Here is an 18,751-nt window from a genome sequence, read left to right on the forward strand (position 1 = left end):
ACAGTGATCCTTCAGGGGCACCCCAGCACCCATGGTCCCAGCTCTTGCCAAGGGCACAGGTCTGGGCTGGGCAGAGCTGGGTTCTCTGCCCCTTCAAAGCTGTGTGGCTTTGGTCAAAGCACTTCACCTTTCTGAGCCCCTGCTTCCGAATCAGTAACAGAGCATTTTACCATCTCGTACTGTGTGAGGACTAAGCGAGCTGGCGTGTGTAACTGGCCCAGCTCATGGCGATGTTCACACCCTGAAGTGGTTATTTTAACAATGAGATAAGGTTATCCAGGACAGAGAGGGAAGAGAAGCTTTCTGGAGAACAGAGTGGGTGGTGATTCAGGGCAGATACATTGGCCCTGGGTGGGCCACAGGGCTGGGTTGACCACAGCTGTCTACACGCTCCCTGAACCTGCGGCAGGGCCTGGGCCTGGGCGGGTTCCTGGACGGCCATTCCCAGGTGGAGCGGGCCGTCGCTTCCTGCCAAGGGCCCAGCTGTGTCAGGGTGAAGGACGCCGCCTAGCTGCCCTGGTGCTGGGCCCGCATGACCAGTTTCCGGAGGTCATCCCAGAACAGCATGCTGAGGATGGTGTGGGGACCCAGGCGCAGGTAGGTGGGGCCCAGACCCTTGTAGAGCGCCAGGGGGCCCTCCTGCCGCCAGATCTTCACCAGGCAGTCGGCGAGGCCGCCATACAGCCGGCCCCTGCCCGCTCCGTCCACAGGCTGATTGTACAGCCGTGTGCTGACCACGTCGAAGGGGGTCATGACTGTGACCACAGCTACGCTGCTGATCATGCCCCCGGCCAGGGCCACCAGCCAGCTGTCCTCTGGGAGCCACTGTTGTTCCTGCACCCAGGCCTTGGCGGAGGCGAAGGTGGCCAGCTGAGCAGCCGAGCCGACCATGACCCGGGGCACGGCCCCACCCACACCCTGCCACAGCCCCGCCAGGCCCCGCTGCCGCCAGATGGTCCCCAAGGCATCCAGGACGCTCTGGTGAGGGTGCTGGTGTCCCACAGCCATCGCGGCCACCGTCTGGGCCTGCAGCTGCGTTTTGACCAGGTAAGCAGGGCTCCCCACGAAGGCTCCCAGTGCCCCTGCCACAGCGCCCGCCACCACGGTGCCACCCGGCTGCTGGGCGAGCCCGGCCTGGCATGCCAGGCTGTAGCAGTAGAAGCGGACACCGTTCATGAGGCCCTGGTAGAGGAGACCGGCAGCCAGCCCCTTCTGCAGGCCGCACAGCCCATCTGCACGGGCGATAGCGACGACGGAGGCCACAAAGCCCCGGTAGTGCCGAGGATAGGTCCTTAAACATTTATATAGAGGTTTTCACTGGGTTCAGTCATGGATTCGGTACAGATGGTCTCAAGAACACCTTACTCTCTCAAGTTTGTGTGCTTGGAACAACTCCTAAGCCTGAGGGTCTACAAGCTGCAGGAAGACGAGACCGCCCAGGGCAGCTTGCAAGCCGTGATTCTTGCCGCAAACCCAGCTGCTGCCCCCAATATTCAAGCACTTTACAAACGTGTTGCATATACTTTACACATCTGCTTGCATCACCTTTGCTAGTGTCCCAGTCACCAAAGCAAGTCATATGACCACACCCAGATGCAATGGGGAGATTGGGGTAAAGAAAGAGACTCCACCTCTTTATGGGAAGGGGCAAAGTGTCATTCTTTTTGCAGTCTACCACAACCTCACATGATTCTCGGTGTCCTCAGGATAAAACCCAAACCCTTTAGTTCGCTCCCTATGCCCTCCTTGATCTGTTCCCAAATTGCCTTCCCATTACAAATACAAATACCCACACAAATCTTGTGTTGTAGTTATTCCAGAGTCTCACTATTTTCAGAGCACCTTTTCTCTCCTAAGCTTTTGCCTGTGCTGTTCCCTCTGTCAGGATGCCTTCTCTATTACCCACCCCTTACCCGACCCAGCCTCATGCCCAATCATTCTTCAAGGTCCAGCTCCAATGTTACCTTTTCCTAGAAGCTTTTTCTGCCTCATCTCCATTCATCCTCTCTTGCAGATCTCAGAGCCCTTGCTTGCATCTCTGTGGCATCACATCCTTCCTGTTGTCTGGGAGCTTAAGCTGTGCTCATGGCTGGTAGAGTGAGGGGCTCAGGGTCAGGCTGTCTAGGTTGAAATCCCAGGTCCCAGCCCCTTCACTTACTGTGTGACCTTGTGCATGCCACTTTGCTGCTCTAAGCTTTAGTTTCCTCATTTATAAGAAAAGGGGATAATAGTGGTCCTGACTTCATAAGGCTGTTTTATGGATCCAGTGAAGCTTACATGAAGTGCTTGGCAGGGTGAACATGTAAGCACATGTGAACAGAGACTATGTTGGTTAAATCTCCTCCTTACACCCAGCACATGACTTGACACAGAGCAGGTGGGGGAGATCCTGACCATCGTTTTTGTGAGTTGACGTCTCCCCCAAATAACAAAGGGCTCCTGCAGATGCAGCAGACATGGAGTTTGCCTGCATTTGGTCTTTTCTGTAGAACCCTTTTGTGTGGGATAGGCTTAGCTGGGCCCACAGCCAGCCCTGAAGTGGATGCTAATAATATCATTATATGCTGAATAATTAACTGTCATTTAAATATTCATATATTGTTGGGGGCAAGGCCTTTTATCAGCATCTGGGGATGTGTCGGCAGAGGAAGGAGATGGATGTCAGCAAGTCTGACTTTGCCTGTGAAGGGTGACCCGGGGTCCAGAGAGAGCTGTTGGAGTGGCCACCAGATAGTCAGCTAATATATAACTGCAATATCCCCACGTGATAAACTGCAATATCATAAACGCTTGATGCATATGAGCAAGACTAAAACAATATTGGAAGCATTAATTTCATTTGACGAATGCTTATGTATATTTTATTCTGTTCTATCTTTAAAGAAGTCCCTCTTCCTTTCCTGCTAAGGGAGTGGGGCCAGAGACCTGCAGACGGGCTGGAGTAGAGGGGGCAGAGGTTCTTACCTGTTTTCTGCACCTGGAGCTGCAGGTACGGGTGTGGGGCATGTGTGGTGGGCTGTCCCTGAACCTTGGGGCCCAACCTCGGGGGTTCTGCTTCTGGCTCTTTGGAAGAAGAGCTCAGGCTGTCTGTTAGGGTCAGGGGAGAGGGTTATGGGCATCTAGGTCCTGGCCAGGTGGGTTGAAGCTGCTGTAGATTCCCCATTTGTTTCTTCTAGGGATGGTCCTAGAGGGCTCCCTGCAGGGAGAGATTTGGGAAGGCAGGGACTGTGACAAGGCAACTATCCCACAGTGGGGAATGGAGGGGAAAGAGGAGAAAGGGGAGAAAGGAATTTGAGGGAGAAGACAAAAGATTGGAGGAGGATGGGGAGGAGAAGGAAGAAGAGGAAACGTAAGAAGCAGCTGAGGGAGCCTGAAGTGCTGGTGACAGGATGAGCTCTGGCTACCCTGGAGGGAGGGAGACAGCCTGGAGCAGTGATTAAGAGCGAGGGTTCTGGAATTAGACAGTCCTGGGCTTGAATTCTGGCTGTGCCTCTAATCAGATATGTGACCATGGGGAAGGTACTCACTACCTACAAATTGTAGTTTCCCGTTTGTAAAATGGGAAAAATACTAGTACTCAACTGATATACCACTTGTCTATTTCTGCACAAATTCTAACAAATTACCACAAACTTAGTGTCTTTAAACAACATAAGTTTCTCAGTTTCTGTGAGTTAGGGGTTCAGGCATGGTTTAGTTGGAATGTCTTCTGAGGGCCTCACAGGCTACAATCAAGGTGTCAGCGGAATGTGTTCTCATCTGGAGGCTCGACTGCAGAAGAGTCTGTTTCCAAGCTTACACAGATTGTTGGCACAATTCACTTTCTTGCTGCTGTAGGACTGGAGGCCCTGACTACTCGCTTGTTGTCTGCTAGAGGTGGCCCTCAGTTCCTAGATGTGGCCCCAGCTCCTTGTCATGTGGGCTTCTCCCACATGGTCATCTACTTCATCAAACCTGCAGGGAGAGCCTCTATCTCCAGCCTGCAAAGGTGGAGTCTTATACAGATCTTCCTCGACTTATGGTGGGGTTATGTCCTGATGAACGCATCATAAGTTGAAAATATCTGAAGTTGAAAATGCATTTAATACACCTAACTTATCAAACATCATCGCTTAGCCTGGCTTACCTTAAACATGCTCAGAACACTTCCATTAGCCTACAGTTGGGCAAAATCATCTAACACAAAACCTATTTTACAATAAAGTCTTAAGTGTCTCGTAATTTATTGAATACTGTACTGAAAGGGAAAAAGAGAATGGTTGTCTGGGTACAGAATGGTTGTAAGTGTATCAGTTGTTTACCCTTCTGATTGTGTGGCTGACCAGGAGATGCAGCTCACTGCCACTGCCCAGCATCAGGAGAGAGTAATGTATCATGTATTGCCAGCCTGGGGAAAGATCAAAATTCAAAATTCGAAGTAATGTTTCTATTGAATGTGTATTGCTTTCACACCATCGTAAAGTCAAAAAATCACGAGTTGAATCATCATAAGTTGAGGAAGGTCTGTATAATATAACGTATAATGTATATGTTATAAAGTAACATATAATGTAACGTATTATACGGGAGTGACAGTGCATCATCTTTGCCATATTCTATTGGTTAGAAGCAAGTCCCAGTTCTGCCCACACTGGTGGGAGGGGATTGCATGAGGGCATGAACCAGGAGGTGGGGATCACCTTCAAGTCTGTCCAACATACCTGACAATGACAGCCTGCATCTACCCGGTGCCAGGCACTGTTCTAAGTGCTTTTCATGAACTCTCTCTTTTGATCTTCCGAACAACACCATGATGTGCTATAATTATCACCACTGTACTGATGAAGGAATGGCAGCACAAGAGGCAAAGTTACAGCTATATAGTTAGTAGCAGGTGGAGTTTGCTTGAGAACCATGTACTCTGGATCCAGACGCCAGACTCTTAGCTGCTGTGAGATCTAGTCTCACAGGGCTGCTTGTCGATACTGAGTACAGGTCCTGGTACAAAGCCTAATAAACATGACCTCAAAATAACTCACTGGTGGCTCGGCCTCCTTTGGCAGTCTCTGCTTGCACTCTGCACCCACATGGAGGCCAGATCCACAAACACTTCACATCCCCTGGATAACCCAACCCAAGTCCCAGAGCACAGGACACAAAATGGGGAGACAGGGGGATGACACTGGGTGTGTTTCCTTCGCCTGAATCACTCCCATCCCAAAGCTATTGATCTCTTGGGCCTCAGCTTAAAAGTCACTTATTTCCTATTGCTTCTATAATAAATTACCACAAATTTAGTAGCTTAAACAACACAAATTTATTATCTTACAGTTCTGGGGGTCAGAAGTCTGAGATGGGTCTTACTGTGCCATAATCAAGGTGTTGGCAGGACTATGTTTCCTTCTAGAGGATCTAGGGAGAATGATTTTTTTTTTTTTTTGTCTTTTCCAGTTTCTAGAGGCCACTTGCATTCCTTGGCTTGTGGCCCCATCCTCCATCTTCAAAGTCAGTCCAGTCTTTCTCACATCCCATCACTGTGACATTGACTCTTCTTCTGCCTCTTTTTTTTTTTTTTGCGGTATGCAGGCCTCTCACTGCTGCAGCCTTTCCCGCTGCGGAGCACAGGCTCTGGACGTGCAGGCTCAGCAGCCATGGCTCACGGGCCCAGCCGCTCCGCAGCATGTGGGATCCTCCCGGACCGGGGCACAAACCCATGTCCCCTGCATCGGCAGGTGGACTCTCAACCACTGCGCCACCAGGGAAGCCCTTCTTCTGCCTCTTGATTCCACTATTAAGGACCCTTGTGATTATACTGGGCCCTCCCAGATAACCCAGAATAATCTCCCTACTTTAAAGTCAGCTGATTTGCAAACTTAATTCCATCTGCAACCTAAGTTCCCCATTTGCCATATAACATATTCACAGTTTAGGGGATTAGTTATGGACTGAATGTTTGTGTCCCCCCACCCCCCAAATTCATATGTTGACATCTACTTCCCTTTCCCTCTGTGCAATGGTATTCAGAAGTAGATTCAGAGGTGGGGCCTTTGGGAGGTAATTAGGATTAGATGAGGTCATGAGGGTGGAGCCCTCATGAATGGGATTAGTGCCCTTATAAAAAAGACCCCAGAGAGCACCCTCAGCCTTTCTGCCAAGTGAGGACACAGTGACATGATGGCTGTCTACAAACCTGAAAAGGGACCCTCACCAGACAGTGACTCTGCCAGCACCTTGATCTTGGATTTCCTAGCCTCCAGAACTGAGAAATATGTTTCTGTAGTTTAAGCCACTCAGTTTATTATAATTTGTTGTAGGAATCCTCCTCTGCCCACCACACTTCCATGGGGGTTCGGGTTGGGTGCTGTGCCTGGTGCTCCTGTGACATCCTTTACTTCTCCATCACCACTGTTCGCCCTCTTCCAGGGGTCTCAGACTCACGTGCCCTTAGGGGCCAGGAACTAAAGTAAAGGAATTCTCTGAGTGTAAGATAATAAGGTGTGATGGCAAAGGAAAACCTGTTTCCAGTTGAGAAATTTTAAAACACTGTGCTGACCCCATAAAACCTTCAGCCTGCAGATTGCCAGTGTGCTCTTTGGGGTCCTGTTAGACTGTGAGAACCCCATGATCAGAGCCGGGCTGCCGGGAGGCTAGCAGCGCAGTGAGAGGAGAGGGATGGTCCTGGGCAGCCCAGTCAGGAAAGGCTCTCCTTCCTCTGGGCTGAAGCAGCCTGTGCTGTGGCATATGGCAGCTCCCGTCCTTCCCCCCGGGGGCTCTCCTAGCCAGGTGCATGCACAGGGTACAACCCGCACGCTGTCCATGGTCCTGTCCCCCGAACCTCATACATAGCACAAACGTGGACTAGATATTTGTGAATGCATAATTGAATGAAATCTACTGCCTTCTCACTCACTCTCTACCCTGTTCAGGGATATGTGATCTCTTTCCAAAGAGCTCAGCTTCTCTGGACAGGCACCAGCCGTGGCCAGAGCACGTGCATCCATCACGGGCTTCCGCGACTTGGCACCCAAGGTCTTTGCACCGTTGTGGGAAATCACCATGGCCTGTGACTGAAAGGCCGGGGCCAGGGGCTGGCACACGCAGGGGGTTCCAGTCTGCCTCTGCCGCTGCCCCACCTGCCTCCTTCCTGCCATCTCCCCTCTTCACATCCGAGATTCCCTGGAGGTCGGGCCTGGTATAAGTACAGGGTATGTGCTGCCCCCCTATAAATCTAATAGACTGTTTGGCCTTGTCAGATTAAAACTTACCTATCAACCCGCCACAGTCCTCTACATCTCCCTAAATCTGTACTTGGGAGAGAATTTATGGCCAGGAATTGCATTTTGCAAAATGATTAAAGTTGCCAAACAGCCATAAAAAGTTGCAGGAGGAGATATGGCTTTTTTGAAAGTCTGCTTAATTTATAAGGGGTGGAAGGTTTATTGTCATTTAGAGTCCACAGCGAGGCAGTGATGGAGCGTTCCACAGCAGCTGTGCACAGCTGCTCTTGCTTTATGCCTTTTACATGTTTTTAAATTGCCCTGCTTGAATCCGGCCTTCTGCAGCAGCAGAAACGCCCCGGTGGCTCAGTTTGTAGGAGAGAGGCTGGCCCCCCTGCTTTCTGATGCTCAGCCCCACTCATCCCTGCTCCCCATCACCCTATCCAGGCTCACCTTCTGGAAGCATTTCTAGCTGATATTGCTTCATCCCATCCCACAGTCCTCCGCTGTCCCCCTGAAACATTAACACATACTCACATGTGTAAAGGCTTTTAAGTTTATAGGCGATTTCACGTGTACTATCTTAGTACTTATCACCCCAGATTAAATGATTAAATGCGATAAGGCACATAAAGGTCTAAACACAAGGCTGCTACCTAGTGAGCTAATAAATAGGATTAGGGCTTCCATTTACTGACCACTTACGAGGTGCCAGGACCTCTGTTCTGAGCTTCACATGCATTAATTCACATAATCTTCACTGCCACTCCATGAGGTAGCTGTGAGTTGCATCTATGTTTAGGAAGCTTAAAGAATTGAAGCCCAAGGTCATGCAGTGAATGCTCAATGAATAGTCACCATTATTTTTTAATACTATTCAGGCAGGAGCCTTACCTGTGTTTGCTCCCAGCTTGGCACATAGTAGGTGCTGAATAAATACAGCAGAACGCAAGCACGCATGTGCTAGAGTGTCCTCATGGCTAGTCTGATGCCCCTGTCCGCCATGAACACAAAGATCAGAGTCTGTTCACAGTATGTCTGACCCTAGTACCGAGCCCAGTGCTAGGCACATAGAGGTGTTCTTCACATACTTGAAAAATGATAGAATAAATGTAAACCTACCACAACCCCGTGAGGAAGGTATTTGGAGTTCCAACTGTGCAGAGGAACAGTGGAAGCTGAAAAGGAGTTTGACACCTACTCAAATCACACTGATAGTGGCAGGGCCAGGGTTTCAGATTCCAAGTCCAAGTCTGGCAGGTTTTTGTTTTGTTTTGTTTTTTTAACCACAGCCCAGCTGCCCACCTATTAGCCATCTGGGGGAGATTCAGGAAATTTTCTTCTTCCTCATTATCATATCTAGTATTTATTAAAAGCCTCTGACTCACCAGCTACAGACACCATGCCAAATAATCCTCCCAACACACTTGCAAGATATATCTTAGTTCTCCAGTTTTATAGATGTGGAAACTGAGGCTCAAAGAGGTTGAGCAGCAATTGGCTGAGCTGAAACTTCAGCCCTGGTGTGTGTGTGATTCCAGAGGCAGGCAAACAAGATACAGGATGATAATAGCTCTACTGAGAGAAGCTCTTCAAATCCAGCCTGGCAGGGGGCAGGGAAGTGGCAGGGAGGCTCCCTAGAGGAGGGGATTTCTAAACTGACATTTGGAGAATGAGAAGGGATTTGCCAGGTAAACCATGGGGAATCCTGTTCCAGGGAGAGGGAACAGCATGGCAGCAAGAAAGGGCAAGGCTGGTTAGAGGATGTGAACGTTTCAGTCTGGCTGGTCCTAAAGTCTCTTGGGCCTCAGACACAGTTCAGACCTCACTCCCCTCACTGGGTTGCAGAGATGTTCGTGGTGGGGGAGGGGCCAGTAGGCTGTGTGCCAGGTGATCCCCAAGGTCTCCTTCAGCTTCACCCACATTCCCTCCTCTCTGTCTCAGGGTCAAGCCCACTCCCCTCCTTTGAGCTTCAGGGAAGTGGGGATCTGCCTACTGGCTTGTGATGGATGAATCAGGTCCCACTTGGATTTGATCCAGTTGCTCTCAAACTTGCCTCTGTCCCACCGTCCATCTTCTAGGGCTTCCTCCCGTCCTCCCCACCCCTTGGGCATGGGGGTGAAAGAGCCTCCTCTTCTGCTTTCCTTGCCTCTCAAAGGTCCCCAGATTTGGAGCCCAAAGACTTCTCCAGGCTCTTTACTCACTCATTCAACAAGTATTTTTTGAGTACCTGGTATGCTTTGGGTACTGTTCCAGGGGCTGGGAACACAGCAGTGAACACAGCAGACCAGGCCATTGTCCTCCTGGAGGGGACCATGAACCAGTGGATAAACAAGAGGATTTTAGGGGGTGACATGTACCTTGATATCAGTAAAGCAAGTTGGTGTGACAGGAAGTGACTGAGGGCATGGTGTGTGTGTGTGTGTGTGTGTGTGTGTGTGTATTGCTTGCTTAGCATATAAGGGACTTTTGAACCAAGACTTGAATGAGAAGCCTACTGAAGGAAGATCTGGAGGAAGAACACCTCATACCAAGGGAGAAGGAAGTGCCAAGGCTCAGCGGTAGGAATGAACTGTACCAACTCAAGGAACAGAAGTGAGGCTGGAGCTTGGGGAGTGAGGGGCAGAGTGGTGGGTGGCCAGGGGGAGAGGTGGGCAAGGGTCAGATCATGCAGAGGCTTGTAGGTCACGGTCAGACTTTAGATTTTACCTTAAGTGCAATGGGAAGTTCTTGGGGGGTTGGATCAGGGGAGAAGCATGGTCCCATTGACATTTGTAAAGGTTCACTCTTCCTTCCGTGTTGAGAACAGGAAGTAGATTCCCAAGACAGCCACAAATCCTAACCCTCACCAAACGCTTCTCCACATATACTGTACACTGTTGTGCCTCTAGGTCTTTGCACCGGCAAATCCTTCTGCCAAGAATGCCTTTCCCTTTACTTCTAGAGAGCATTCCAATTCACTCTTCCGGGCTCAGCTCCCAGACACACTCCCTGGGGTTCCCTCCCCCTTCCCTGAAGGCGGGGTGAGTTCAAGTTCACACTGCCTTTCCCTACTTCCAGCCGTGAGCAGAAACCCTGATGCCTGTTTCCGGGTCCCTCTCCTGGCTGGACAAGGAGCTCCTCAAGCACAGGACCGTGGCTGCCTTAGGTCTGAGAGCCAGGGCCCTGCACCAGGCTGGCCCAGGTTGCGTGACTGACAGATGCTTTCTGGTTGATAAGAACTCCCTAAGCATCCCCATCACTGGCAAAAGCACTAGATGGGCAAGCACCCTTTGTTTAAACAGATAATATGATGAGAAGTATGGTAACATACTATTTACCATAACATTCACATTAAATCTATACTTACTAGGAATTTTGACATCTGAAGGTTAAGTTTCTAAGTATTTACTAAAAGCAGCAATAGTCTGTGATCGTCAACATGTGAATAGCTCTCTCTCTCTCAAGGACTGTTCTCTTGTTACCTTGAGACCATGAATGTTTGTTAAAGAAGAATACATTTTAAAAAATACTTCTTGTAAATACTTGGGTTAGAAAGAAGACATTTGTTAGAATACTTTCAGTAAATACTTGGTTGTAAACCTTTATTTTTCACTGAACACCATATAGCCTGCCTGATTTTGTTCTAATTAACCTATGGGTATAGAAGAACTGTGCGTTTCCTTATTAAGCTAGGAACGTATTTAAAAGCTGTCTCCCTCTAACTCCCTCCACCAAACTCAGCTGCATCTCTTCCCACCACGTGGAGCAGGTAGAGTGGGCTAAGGCCTGTGTGTTTCCCTGCAGGAGGCATCTGGCTCCCCTCCCCTTCCCCCAGCCCACCCCGGGCACTGAGCTGCCTGCACACCCACAGTCTCCAGGAAGTGCCTGTGGGCATGGTGCAAATTGGACTAAGTGCACAAGACCTGGCACCCTCCTGGTAAATACTAAAAATCATGTTCCAAATCTGCATTTTTTTTTTGGCGGTACGCGGGCCTCTCACTGTTGTGGCCTCTCCTGTTGCAGAGCACAGGCTCCAGACGCGCAGGCTCAGAGGCCATGGCTCACGGGCCCAGCCGCTCCGCGGCACATGGGATCTTCGCAGACCGGGGCACAAACCCGTGTCCCCTGCATCGGCAGGCGGACTCTCAACCACTGCGCCATCAGGGAAGCCCTAAATCTGCATATTTGATCACTGTGATGCCCAGTTTTGAGATGTGGGGAAACAACTGGTTAACTGAAATGTGCAGTTGTCACTGATGATTGGGTGAAGATGCTAAGTCCCTGGACAAGTTATTTAGTTGCTTTGAGCCTCAGTTTTCTCATCTGTGAAATGGGGACCCTAATATATGTAAGGTAGTTCGCCAAAGCCCGGTGGCCCTATTTGATTGCTGATTGCCTTCATCCTACCTTGGCCTTGTTCCTTGTTTCACTCCTTCAGGTTGGAGGCATCCTGGCAGGTGGTTCCGTGTGATGGGGTGCCAGGTGGTGACCTGTCTTAAGAATGATGTTAAATTTTACTACTCACTGCCTCTCTTGTAATTGTCATTCAGTCCACAAATAGTCACTAGGCACCTACCGTGTGCAAATACTGTGCCAGGCACTGGGGATACAGTGGAAAAAAACAGACAAGTCCCCACACTCATGGAGCCTGCATTCTAGCAGGAGAAGCGTGGAAGTTTTCCAGCAGCTGGTGTTTGTGAGGTTGAGGAAGTCCACTTCTAGGCCCATTGGTTTTAGATGCCCATTCCTGAAAGTTGCTGCTCATTTTCAAGTCTGAATCTTTCAAGTCTCTGGGAGAATTAATGGAGATAATGTCTGCATAGCGTCTGGTGTAGCACTGGGTGCATCCAGGGTGTTCTATAAGTTGGACACCCCTTTCTTTCTCCAGACACAGATCTGTGTCCCCCTTCCTGTATCCCCCTCCTTGCCCTGATTTTCAAGCAAAGCAAGATATGAGAGGTGATTTTTGTGCTCAGGGCTGAAGGTGAGCCATTAAAAAAAATTTCTTTTTTAGAGCAGTTTTAGGTTCACAGCAAAATTAAGGGGATAGTGCAGAGATTTCCCATACCCCCCACCCCTACACAAGCATAGCCGCCCTCATTATCAACATCCCCCCCGTCCCAGAGTGATACTTTTGTTACAATTGATGAACCTGCATTGACATATCATAATCACTGATGGTCCATAGTTCCCATTAGGGTTTATTCTTGGTATTGCACATTCTACGGGTTTGGGCAAATGTATGATGACATGTATCCATCATTACAGGATCATATGGAGCATTTTCCTGCCCTGAAACTCTCCTGTAGGTGAGCTATTTCTTTAGGTTCAGGGAGGTGGTGTAGGAGGAGGACGGGAAATACGTGGAGCCCTTGGGGTCAGGGGACCGTGTGCCTATGCCTCCGTCCTGGCTGCCAACACCGAAGTGGAGGATGGCAGAGCCAGCCTGGAGTCTCCTTAAAAGCAAGCACCAGGAGGAAGACATGCAAAGACCAGAGTGAGAGAACACAAGCCAGGCAGAGCAAGAAACAGCGAAAACATTTATACCCATTTTGCAAAGTCCCACCAGAGAGCCATGGCATCTCAGCGTAGTCCAGCCAAGGGACTGTCCTGGAATCCACAAGACCCGAGCTTGAAACCCCCAACCAGCCAAGTGGAGGATGGCATTGTTGTCCATTGTAAAAATCAATGGTTCCTTTGCTAAGTGGTCAATATTTATTTGGCTTTAGCATTGTTTAATTCAATGCATCAATTAAAGATAGTGTAATGTCTGCTCTGGTCTGCATCCCCGGCTTCTGTGTGTCGTTACCTCATCTGTTTGAGATCACTCACGTCCTTACGTCTCTGCTCCTTTGTCCTCTTGCATAACTCAAGGACAGGAGTAATTGACGTGAAACTTTTAAAAATTAATTTCGCTGCATATGCCACTGAGGGGGAGCGCAAGTCCTCCCAGCCATTTATAACGTCACGGTGATTGGTCCTGACAAAACAATACCTTAAAAACTCACCAAAGTAAATTATGGCCTGAGCAAATGGCTGCTCCGCGGCAGGGCCGGAGGCTTGGAGGGGAGCCAGGCAAAAACAAAGTAATGTGCTTTTGATATTAATAACAGAGATGATATTGATCTGCAAGCTAGTGTCACTTTTCCACTCTGGCGAGGAGATTGCTCCCGGCATTTAGTCCACTGAAAGCCACTTTCCATGGAGGCCATTTAATTTTGTGAGTCTTTAATTATGTGAAATGTAGTCTAGTTAAAGGGCCAGGTCCCAGTTTTGCCGGGTGGAGATGTGGGCTTTGATTCAGGAAGCTGTCAGAGATGAATATAACTCAATTCTTAGATCTGCAAATGCAGTTGTCTTTCTAAATGTTTATTTCATCCCTGCACTTTTCTGGCCTGGTGCCACCGTGCATCAGGACAGACACAGCCTCTGATTACAGGACCACATTTTTCAAGGGACCTGAAGTTAATGTGCCTGTTTTCTACATAATAAAAGTCATAACTCACAGGGCCCGCCGACGCCTCTCTCCTGAAAGGGGGCCTGGATAGACTGCAGAAGGACTGTGCAGCCCAGCCCAGCAAGCCGCCTGTCCTGTGCCTGGCCCGATTTTGGACAGTCGGTCTCTGGGTGGAGCTGCGATGGACTGTATTGGAGCGCAAGTCAGACCACAGGCCTATGTGTGGGTCAGATTACGTATCAGATCATGCATAGGTTTGCAAGACAGATCGAGGAGAAACCCACCTATCAGACCAGAGAAGTCCATGACGCCTGCTTTCGGATTTCGGAAATATGTCATGATAGCTCTATGCCTTGTGTTTATCTGCATACCCTTCCTCTGGTTAAGATGGGTCAAGTCTCTTTCTGCCTTTCTCTTATACACATATAGCCATCCCTTTATATGTCTGTCTTCTCCTCCAAAGGCACCCTTTCATATATGCATATACATGCAGGTATGCTTATGCACACACACACACACACACACACACACACACACGTCCAGAGCTCCAGAATCTCTCTTAAACTCTGCTTTACACTTGAGAGGGGTCAGTGGAGAAGAGCAGTCTCATATCCAGAACTCAGCTCTCTGAAAACTCCATCTTTCCAGAACACAGCCAAGGATCAGGAGCTCAGAGAATCAGACCCACAAAGACAAAATACCACAGAATCTACATATTGGACTCACAGGAGGGTGCATCACAACCTCACTCACAGCTCCTTTCTCTTACTTTACAAATAGTTTTTTGTTTTTGTTTTTTTTTGTGGTACACGGGCCTCTCACTGTTGTGGCCTCTCCCATTGTGGAGCACAGGCTCCGGACGCGCAGGCTCAGTGGCCATGGCTCACGGGCCCAGCCGCTCCGCGGCATGTGGGATCTTCCCGGACCAGGGCATGAACCCGTGTCCCCTGCATCGGCAGGCAGACTCTCAACCACTGTGCCACCAGGGAAGCCCCTACAAATAGTTTTGATGGTCCCTATTCTTGTTTGTCCAGCCTCCAGAAGATTTAGAAGTAGAAAGAGGAGGGAGAGAGAGGCTTCTAGAAGCAAAAGCACCCAGAGCAGCAGGAAATCACAGCTGAAAGTGAGGGAAGAGAGAATAACTCAAAAAGTAGACAAAAAAATAACACAGTGAGATTTTTCAAAATTAATTCTGTAGCATAAAACGGGGAAAGAGGTGGACGCTCAAATATATTTAGGAAATGCTGGGTTAAATAAAGCCAGACAGGTTTTGTGGCTGTAGGAGATTTCAGTGCCCTTAATATGCTAATATGCACCGTGCATCCCTAAGGGCAGCAGGGATAGATTCAATTTTTCCCAAACTTATTTACCCATGAATAACTTTTTCTCCCCTAACCCCTATCCCAGAGGATTTTGAGAGGTTAGTATTCAACTGAACACACTCTGGGATATACTGATGCACCACGATTAATTGTACTAGCGACTGTAGTGATGGCCATCTGTTTTTTTGCTGTTTAGTAGCCATTGATTCTCCTTGCAGAAACAGCCATTTGGAAATCCATCCCACACTGTTTTTTAGTCCATGTGATTTAGTTGGAGTCTATTCCTCAACTCCAGGGGTGGGCCCATAACCCATGCTAAGCCACTCATAACATTGCATCTCCCTGGCCACCACGATTGGTTTGAGGATAGGCACATAGTCTGATCAGAGCTACTGAGACACTATGGGACTTTGCAGGGAATTCTGGACAAGAGGCGTTGGACTCAAAGGCAGAGAATGTGAGGCCTGGAGCTGTGGCAACTATTTTGCCAACACCATCACCTGGAGCCCAAGAAGAAGTCAGCATGGAAGAGATGAGGGCCAAGAGGCAGACAAAAACAACGTTTGTCTTTTGAAAAGATCAGTCTGGGTGTTGTGTGGAAATTGGATTAGAAGAGGGATCCAACCTGGAGACCAGTGAGTAAGCAAGTAGTGGAAAGAGATGAGAGTTGCTTGGGTTAGAGAGAAGGCAGTAGGGAGGATGAAGGCTATTTAGGAGGTAATAGTCACTTGGAGAGTGATTGGTGGGGATGAAGAAGAGAGAGGGAGAAAGGATGGCTCCCAGATTTCTGGCTTGCAAAACTGGATGGATGGAGGTGATCTCTGAAAGAGGACCAGCTTGTTTTGGTGGAATGGGGTGGGAAGAAGATCATGAGTTCATTTTGATTATATTAGATCTCATGGCTGATTGAGAAATCTGAGTGGAAATGTTGAGTAGGATACTGCCTATAAGGTCAGAGGACAGCCTTGGGTTGGAGATATATACTGGGGAGACATTGGCTCATGGAGGGTAATGAGTGACCAGTGGCCATATCACTCAAACCCATGTTTGGGACAGGAGGATAAAAGTTCAGTGGAACCTGGAAAAGCAGCCTCAGAGAGGTTGAAGGAAAAGAATGTTTAAGGAAAGAAGGAATGGTCAACTTACTAAGAGGTTAAGTAAGAAGACGGGAAGATGCCCTTCAGATTTAGAGAGAAGGAGATCTTTAGTATCTTTAGCCAGAGCTGTTTGGGTGGAGTAAAGGGGCAGAGGTCAGACTAGTGGGTGGAGGAATGACTGGAGGTGAGGAAAAGATCAGAGCAGCAAGAACAGTACTGAACAGTGGCAAACAGGAAGTAAACACCTACCATGGGCAGGCCCTTTCTAAGCACTCGACATTTAATCCTCACAACAACTCTTTGAAGTACGTACATTTATTTCCATTTCCTAGATGAGGAAACTGAGGCTTAGAGAGATTAGGTAATTTGCCTGAGGTCACACAGCTGGTGGAGCCAGAATTCAAACCCAAGCAGTCTGGCTCCAGAGCCCATATTCTTTTTTTTTTTTTTTTTTTTTTTTTTGCGGTACGCGGGCCTCTCACTGTTGTGGCCTCTCCCGTTGCAGAGCACAGGCTCGGACGCGCAGACTCAGTGGCCATGGCTCACGGGCCCAGCCGCTCCACGGCATGTGGGATCTTCCTGGACCGGGACATGAACCCGTGTCCCCTGCATTGGCAGGCGGACTCTCAACCACTGTGCCACCAGGGAAGCCCCCAGAGCCCATATTCTTAACCATTAACTTATACTGAGAAAATACAGAAAGACAGCTCTATCAAGCAGTTTGGCTTTGAAGGCAAGGAGAGGTATCGACCTGTAACTAGAGGAAGATGTGTAGCCAATGGAGGGTTTACCCGAACAGGGAGACTTACACTTCACATGTCATAAGAGACATCCTCTTAAGAAGAAGTATGTGGGTACGAAGAGAGAGGAAGAACAATGAATAAAGTGGGACTCCTGAGAAGGTGAGAGAGGATGGGCTCCAAAACACAGGGGGAGCTAGGAGGGAGGACCCCTCCTCTAGCACAGGAGTGGAAGAGAATGGGTACCATGTAGGTAGGTTTGTAGGCGAAATTCCTTTTTGATGACTTCCATTTTCTCTGTGAAAGGGGAGATGAGGTCATCTGAAGGGGGTGGGGAGGAGGAAAGTATCTCAGAGCTTTGAGGAGATCGGGGAAAGTTTGAATAGTTGTGAAGAGCAGAAGGGGAAGTTGATGAAGAAAAGTTGAAGAGTCCTGGAAAGTGTGTGATAATGAAATTGTAGATTTGTGTGCAGCACAGAGAGAGCAGAGGGTTGGTTTCATCTGAGACTGGGGTTTTGATAAACAAGTACAAAAAAGACATTGGGGAGGAGAGTTTGGGGTATTGCCAGAATGTTAGTAAAGTGATGAAATCTATGGAATCCATGCTGGATAAAGGGGGAAGTGAAGAAAGAGAGGGCTGATGGATGGGGAGAAAGTTAAAGAAGTGGATGGACTTGAGGTCTTGGTGAAGCTAAAGAAGGACCCTAATGAAAACTGGCAAAGAAGGAGAGGAGATTATAATCAGAGAACAGTGCTTGAATTAGTGATGCTGAAGGGGAAACAATTTGGGGTAACAACTCTGTGAAGTGGGGCCATTATTCTATCAGTCCCATTTTACAGATGAGAAAACTAAGGCACAGAGAGGTGAAGTAATTTGTTCAAGGTGGAATCAACCATTAAGCAGTACGACTGAGGTCAGACTGGGCAGTCTGGGCTCTCACCCTTAACCATCTCCCTATGCTGCAAATATTAACCATTAGTAACTACTATCACCCCAGAATCATATCGCAAAGTTCAACGAGCCAAAAGTTGAGACTTGTGCCCATACTATTTTGGAAATGGCATGCAGACTCTGACACTTCCTGGACACCCTCAGCCTTCCAGAACCATACCTAATCTCATTCACTGGGCTGAGCCCATCTGCCTCCTGGGTGGCTTAGGCTGGGATGTCTGGCTCTCCAGGAAGTCACTGGCTGGCTGACTCAGGTCTCCTGTCCATCCAGCCGAGAGGCAAGATACCCTCTCTTGACACAGCCTGGGGTAGAGGTGCTTAATTACACACACTCAAGATTCTTAGTGTCCCTCTTTCCTCTTGCTGTTTCTGTCTTGACCCCAAAGTCCCTTTCTGTCCTTGGGGTCCTCCTGAGATTCTTCTACCACTCACCCCTGCAGCCCATACCCTCCTTCTCCTAGATTCTGCATTACCTTCTGGACATGTTCGAAGACACGTGTTCTCCAGGGTCCCAAGTGACAGCTGGGGACGTCAGGTTTGGGGAGGGTGAGTGGGGTTCTCAGAGTTCCTGGTCAGCAGAATCTTGGAAGCCCCAGTTGCTCAGAGAGAATTTTCCAGTATCAGATGATTCCTTGGGCCCAAATGGTGTTGGGAACCCTGACCCAAGTCCTGGCTGATCACTCTGACAGGCGTCCTGGAAAGGTGGTTCATTGTGCAGTGGGTGCTGAGTGGGTACTGCGGGGGCAGCTTCATCTCGGTGGTCCTGGAGCAGCAGCCCCTTGGCCACCCACCCTCACTGGAAGTGAGCCCCTGGAGGTCAGAGCCCACATCAGCCTTATCCACCAGCGTATCAGCAGAGAGCATGTAGTAGGAACTCAGTCAATATTTGCTGGGTGTTTGATTCTGTCCTCCAGATTGGAGGAGAGAGGGGCTGAGCAGGGAATGAAATAATAACACACCAGCAAATACTTATATAGTATTTACTATGTGCCAGAAATTGTTCTA

The 18,751-nt window shown here is 48.9% G+C and overlaps 1 protein-coding gene across 1 annotated transcript; it reads right to left on the reverse strand.

Moving 5' to 3' along the window:
• Nucleotides 1–327: 327 nt before the first annotated feature.
• On the reverse strand, nt 328–18,230 carry LOC309799112 (solute carrier family 25 member 34-like; the record flags this gene model as incomplete). The annotated part of the gene is made up of 2 exons (XM_082612124.1): nt 328–1,291; nt 18,220–18,230. 2 exons carry the CDS (start codon nt 18,228–18,230, stop codon nt 508–510), a joined length of 795 nt encoding a protein of 264 aa, XP_082468250.1. The 3' UTR covers nt 328–507.
• Between the last annotated feature and the right edge of the window lie 521 nt (nt 18,231–18,751).

The sequence above is a fragment of the Mesoplodon mirus genome (assembly GCF_964341445.2).
Source record: "Mesoplodon mirus genome assembly, chromosome: 3".
NCBI lineage: Eukaryota > Metazoa > Chordata > Mammalia > Artiodactyla > Ziphiidae > Mesoplodon > Mesoplodon mirus.